The sequence below is a fragment of the Tamandua tetradactyla genome, chromosome 23, assembly GCF_023851605.1.
Source record: "Tamandua tetradactyla isolate mTamTet1 chromosome 23, mTamTet1.pri, whole genome shotgun sequence".
Taxonomy (NCBI): domain Eukaryota; kingdom Metazoa; phylum Chordata; class Mammalia; order Pilosa; family Myrmecophagidae; genus Tamandua; species Tamandua tetradactyla.
The window spans coordinates 8,701,562-8,707,561 of NC_135349.1; the positions used below are offsets into that span (position 1 = coordinate 8,701,562).

Here is a 6,000-nt window from a genome sequence, read left to right on the forward strand (position 1 = left end):
CCTGGACTCACCACTGTCCCAGCTCTGCTCTCCCTGTCCCGCCTCCCCCCCCCCCCCCGCCCGCCCCACTGGCCAGTCCCCACGCCCACACACCCGAGGCTGCCTCATCTGGCACTGATTATCCTCCTGCCGCTGCCGCCGCTGCTGCTAAACTCTGCTGCTGCCTCTGTTTCTAGGACCCCAGCACCTCTCCCCTCCGGCCATGCTGCCTGTTGCCACAGCCTCCCTCCTGGGGCCTCTCCTCACTGCGTGGGTGCTACTGCCCCTCACCCAGGGCCAGACCACCAACTACACCAGGTAGGTCTCTTGGTTGGTACCTTCCATGTAACTGAGTGAGCTTCAAAAGCCCTGACTACTGAGGGGTTATGCCAGTGGGTCTTAAGGATGCTTTTGCTAACCCATCACTCCCCAGCTCGCCCACAGCCCCTACCTCCCGCTAGCCCCCAAGGCCTCAGGCTCTATTGCAAAACCACTATCTCCTGCAGTTCACCTCCATTCCCTATGCTCCACCCTTTGCCCTTTGCCCTCCAAGTCTCCCCTTCTACCTAGTCCCTCAGTTGCCTATGGAAACCAAGAGAGCCAAGACTTTGAACTTGCCTGGTAGCTGGACATCTGGATTCCAGGAGGGAATTAGAGACTGAGGGGAGAAGAGGGGTCAGTGAGTAGGAAACTTGGGCAGGAATAGGGCAAGGATTGGGAGCTCAGGGAACCTCATCCCAGGTTCACTCTGAGGGCCTGCCTGCTGCTTCTCCCCTCATCTCTCCGCCCCCTCCCTCTCCCCCTCTCTCCCCCCCACACTGCCTCGTGGCTGTGTTCACATCTGGAAGTAGTTAGGCGGCTCCTGTTGCTGTCTGCCAGGCAGAGGAGGGAGAGTAAGGATTCCGGGAATTCCAGTTGGGGTGGGGGTGGGGACCCTGGGGGTTGGAGGGATGGCCAAGATGTTTTTTCCTTATCCTTTGCTGAAGTATTTCCCACCCCAGTCCTGACCTTGCTGGCTGAAGCTGCTCCAGCCTTTCTCCCTCACTCCTCAGACTTCCCTCCCCCTGGCCAATCCATCCTCATTCCCTAACCCCACTCATGACTGATCCCTCTTCTGTTCTCCAGACCTGTGTTCCTGTGTGGAGGGAAGGTGACTGGGGAGTCAGGTTACGTGGCAAGTGAGGGTTTCCCCAACCTCTACCCCCCCAATAAGGAATGCACCTGGACCATAACGGTGAGACGGCCCCCTCTGGTCTCTCCTCTCATCCAGGCCTGGGTCCAGGAGGGCAAAGGCCTAACTAAGGAGAACCTCTGACACTCCCTCCTCAACCTGGGAAAGTCCAAATTCTCTCCCCTCTCCTCACTGATGGCATCAGTCCCAACAATACCACGTGGTGGGCACCCTCTCCCTTAGGGCATCTACCTTAACACAAATCCGGACTCTCCATTCCCAACTTCTTTCTGAACTAAGTTCTTTCCAAAGACCTTGGGTCTTGTCCCCTTGCAAGCCCAGGCTGCAGAGTTCAGCCCCTCTGCTCTGCACCCCAGGGGGGGTCCCCTTACTGCCCTCTTCCCGTTCAGGTCATTTCAGGGGAGATGCTTTCTGCCTGGATTGTGTGTGGCCTGACTTTGAGCGTCCCCGCCCCTCCCTCGTCGTCAGGTGTCTGAGGGCCAGACTGTGTCCCTCTCCTTCCGAGTCTTTGACTTGGAAATGCACCCGGCCTGTCTCTATGATGCTCTGGAGGTCTTCGCCGGGGCTGAAACTTCAGGCAAACGACTCGGACGCTTCTGCGGTACCTTCCGGCCGGCGCCCATAGTCGCCCCGGGCAACCAAGTGACCCTGCGAATGACGACGGACGAGGGCACCGGAGGCCGCGGCTTCCTGCTCTGGTACAGCGGGCGGGCCACCGCAGGCACTGGTGAGCCTTTCCTCACCTCCGCCCCTCCTGGCCCCGCCCCCGCGCAGGCCCCGCCCCCAGCCTTAACCTCAAACCCCGGACCAGCCCCTCGTCCCAGAGCCTAGGGCCCCCATTATCTCCCTTACCCGTTTCCCTCACTAACTGCCCCTTCAGTCCCTCCTCCCCGTCTTCTCTTCCCCCTCCCGCTTCCACCCACCCCCTCTTCCAGGCCCCCCCCCAGGCGCGAGGCGGAAATGGGTCACCGACCCGCGGGTGGAATGGGCGGCCTGGGGTTACTGGGACGGTGAGTAACTGCCCGCCCTCATCTGCAATCGGACTCCCTCGAACGGGTGCTAGGGGCACCCCAGGGTTAAGGGGACTAGGCTCCCCCGACCCGGAGCCCTCTGCACCCAGCCTGGGCTCCCGATTGCGGTCCCATCACCCCTTCCTGGCGGCAGAAGTGTCCCTTAAAATCTTGCAGGATGGTCCTGCCCCAAAGACACCTCAGGGGCTGTGCCCCAAATCGAGGGCACCCTCACAGCGAGGTGGCTCTCCAGCCCACAAAAGGGAACTTCTGTGTCGGGACCGGGGAGATGGGATCTCCCAGGGGAAGAGGAGCGCGAGGCTGCGGGTTAGGGGGAGGGGCAAGAAGGGAGCCTGTCCCACCAATTCCTTCTGCCCCCCTTCCACCCACCGCCTGCCTGAGAGTCCGGTCTTCCAGGACTCCCGGAGCCCCGCTCCTCCCAGCCCCCTCTCTGCTAACTCCCCCGCTTTCCTCCCCCTCCTTTCCTCCCCTGCCTTCATCCTGAGACCCAGACATGGAACTTCTGCACGGGCTTTCAGCCTAGAGGTCTCCCGGGGCTGACCGAGGGTCTCCATTGCCCCCACCCCCGCTCCTCTCTCCCCTCTCCCCTCCCCAGAGCACCAGTTTTGCGGGGGGCGACTGGAGAAGGCCCAGGGAACCCTGACCACGCCCAACTGGCCCGAGTCCGATTATCCCCCGGGCATCAGCTGTTCCTGGCACATCATCGCGCCCTCAGACCAGGTACCCACCCCCTGCTGGGCCTGCCCTCGGAGACCCAGGTGCATATTTCCAGCCTGCAGCCAACAGAGATCTAGTGAACGAACAGACTCCGAGCTGCTTGCACACAAACAAAATTGTAAAATTACAGCCGTGACAAGTCTTAGGACAGCCAGGTACAGGAGGCCGAGATGAATGCTGTTTGCAAGGGGTGTGCGGGCACCGGCCAGGACTTGACCCTGCCGCCGACTCCGACAGTAGCCACTGCAGAGTTTCTAGGGCGTGGGGGGTCCTCTGAGCTGCGGACTGCATGCGCCAGGTAGGGGTCTCGAGGGGATGCGGGCAGGGGAGTGGCTGCTGCCAGCGTCTGCCCCTCCGCCCCCCGTCAGGTGATCTCACTGACCTTCGGAAAGTTCGACCTGGAGCCGGACACCTACTGCCGCTATGACTCGGTCAGTGTGTTCAATGGAGCCGTGAGCGATGACGCCAAGAGACTGGGGAAGTTCTGTGGTGACACGGCCCCAGGGTGAGGGGGCAGGACCCTGGCGGGGTTGGGGTCCCCAGGTACCAGCTGGGACTGTCCAGCTATCCCAGGAGCCGGTCTCAGCTGGAGGGGCGGGATCTGAACCAGGGCCCCAGCTGCATGGGTGGGACAAAGAGGGTGGCTTTGCACTACCACAACTCCACACTTGGACCACAGTGCTGCCTAGGGAGACACAGAGGTCTCCTGGCTACCGGGCGCCTCCCACCCTGACTCCACTCCCCAATGCCCCCTGCTGTCCGCAGCCCTATATCCTCCGAAGGGAATGAGCTCCTCGTCCAGTTCGTCTCCGACCTCAGTGTCACAGCCGATGGCTTCTCGGCCTCCTACCGGACCGTGCCACGGGGTGCTGCCAAAGAAGAAGGCCCAACCCGGAGTCCAGCAAAGGACACCCGTCCTGGTCCCAAGCCAGAAGCTGGACCCAAAGTTAAACCCTCAACCATGCCCCTACTCCCAACTGTGGAGAAACCGAAGGCCTCACCTGAGGCTGAGGCGACTCCGGTGGACCCTGGTGAGTCTGGGAAGAGGGGAGAAAGGGGGCGCCGACTGAAGGGAGTGTGTTTCAATGAGTTCCCTCCTGAGCTCATTTCTTCACTCATTCATTCGTTCATTCATCCATTCATCCATCCATTCAACACTCATGATGCCTCCTCCATGCCAAAGACTGGTGCTCAGTGCTGAGACCCAGAACTGCAGAGGACTCAGAACAAGTTCAAATCAATGAGGCTGTTACATAAAAAGTGGTGCTTCCTTCCTGCTTGCTGTGTAGGTCACCCTCTACAAACAGCACTCCCTCTCTCCTAGGTGCACCCAGTGCCCCCTGCCCAAAGCAGTGCCGTCGAACAGGCACCTTACAGAGTAACTTCTGTGCCAGCAGCTTGGGTAAGCAGCCCTAGCCCCCAGTCCTGCACTCCTAGCTCCTCTAACACAGCCCCGTGCCCCCAAAGTCCCCCTTCATTCTGGTTCCAGTCCTGCCCCAGCCTCCTGTTTTCTCACCTCCTACCCCTGCTCTCCTACAGTGGTGACTGCAACTGTGAAGTCCATGGTTCGAGGCCCAGGTGAGGGCCTCACTGTTACTGTCAGTCTCATTGGTGCTTACAAAACCGGAGGCCTAGACCTGCCATCTCCACCCACTGATGCCCCCCTGAAGCTTTACGTGCCCTGCAAGCAGTGTCCCCCGATGAAGAAAGGTAACAGAGATGTGGAGAAAATGGGGAGGGGAGACTTAGCCATGTGAGAATGATAGGGTTGGTGAGATCTGAGGGGCTCAGAGTAGAAGCTGTGTTGACAGGGTCTCAGTAACATAAACTCAATCCCTCCTCCTTCTCCCAGGAGTCAGTTACCTGCTGATGGGCCAGGTGGAAGAGAACAGAGGTCCTGTCCTTCCTCCAGAGAGCTTTGTGGTTCTCTACCGGTCCACCCAAGACCAGGTCCTCACCAACCTAAGCAAGAAGAAGTGCACTTCCTAGGTTGTGCTAGCTCTTGGGTGCCAGGCCTGAGACCCAGGCCAGCCTTGAGCCCCTACCGCTTAGGGACCTGGCCCCCTTTCGCATCCAAATAAATGGTTCTTGACTGAGGAAGGGGTGAGATCTCCATTTCCGTTGTTTTAAGACCCATCTAGGAGGGGGGATATTTTCATTTATTCATTCATTCATTCAACAGGGATTTACTGTACAAAATAACCTTTTAAAAATCTAAGTCAGAGCTTGCTACTCCTTTACTCAGAGTGTTCCCATAGTTTCCCATCTCTCTCAGAATAAAACCCAAAGTCCTTCCTATGGATTATAAGCTTCTAGTTGACATGCATCCTTCCTCCCACATCACTGCCTCATTGCACTTCTACTTCAGCTACACTGGCCTCCTCACTATTCCTTGAACATGTCTAGTACAGTTTTGCTGCAGGGCTTTGCCTTAGCTGTTACCTCTATCTCTACGGCTCACTTCGTAACTTTAATCAGATCTTGTTCAAATTTCCCCATATTTACTGATTCATTCATCCATTAAAAAAATTATTATTGGTGTCATTGGCAGAGTAGCAAATCTAGGAATCAGTCCCTAAACCAAAACAACTATGTATTCACCGGAGCTGTCTGAATCAACTATTTTGAAACTCTGGGGTTTGATAGAACACTGTGCAGCACCCAGGGCAGACCTGGAGGAAGGGCTGGTAAATTGCCATAAATATTAGTGAATTTTGCTCTCTGGTTAGTGGCTACTGTCCCCCATCTCCCAACTATGGTTCAGGCAATGGACACATTGAGCCCGGCTTCTGGTGCAGCTTGTTGGTGCTAAAAGGATGTCCCAGGGAATGTGATCTGATCGCTGATAACTACTTCTTTTTTTTAATGCAATTTTATTGAGATATATTCATGCACCATACAATCCATCTGAAGTATACAATCAATGGCTTGCAGTATCATCACATAGTTGTGCAGTCATCACCATGATCAATTTTAGAACATACTCATTACTCAAAAAGAAAAAATACGTATATAAAAGAAAACCCAAAACATCCCACACCACTCATACTCCCCTATTATTGACCCCTAGTATTGGTGAGG

General features: G+C 56.9%; 1 protein-coding gene and 1 long non-coding RNA gene across 7 annotated transcripts in view; one reads left to right on the forward strand and one right to left on the reverse strand.

Moving 5' to 3' along the window:
- LOC143667048 (uncharacterized) overlaps positions 1–2,105 on the reverse strand; it is an 11,045-nt gene extending 8,940 nt beyond the window's left edge. For all 5 annotated transcript variants that reach the window (XR_013167829.1, XR_013167828.1, XR_013167827.1 and 2 more), the window contains exon 1: positions 94–2,105. This is a non-coding gene — a long non-coding RNA (uncharacterized LOC143667048). The remainder of the gene's footprint in view (positions 1–93) is intronic.
- Positions 1–5,019, forward strand: part of PCOLCE (procollagen C-endopeptidase enhancer) — a 9,511-nt gene extending 4,492 nt beyond the window's left edge. Inside the window, exons 2-10 of one of the 2 annotated variants that reach the window (XM_077140799.1) lie at positions 177–297; positions 1,105–1,213; positions 1,640–1,898; positions 2,798–2,922; positions 3,288–3,424; positions 3,685–3,950; positions 4,244–4,321; positions 4,459–4,629; positions 4,772–5,019. In XM_077140799.1, coding sequence (XP_076996914.1) covers positions 203–297; positions 1,105–1,213; positions 1,640–1,898; positions 2,798–2,922; positions 3,288–3,424; positions 3,685–3,950; positions 4,244–4,321; positions 4,459–4,629; positions 4,772–4,908 — 1,377 coding nt within the window. In that variant the 5' untranslated portion in view covers positions 177–202 and the 3' untranslated portion in view covers positions 4,909–5,019. Of the gene's footprint in view, positions 1–102; positions 298–1,104; positions 1,214–1,639; positions 1,899–2,797; positions 2,923–3,287; positions 3,425–3,684; positions 3,951–4,243; positions 4,322–4,458; positions 4,630–4,771 lie in introns of those variants that run through there. The other variant, XM_077140798.1, reaches the window with a different exon arrangement.
- Positions 5,020–6,000: the final 981 nt, after the last annotated feature.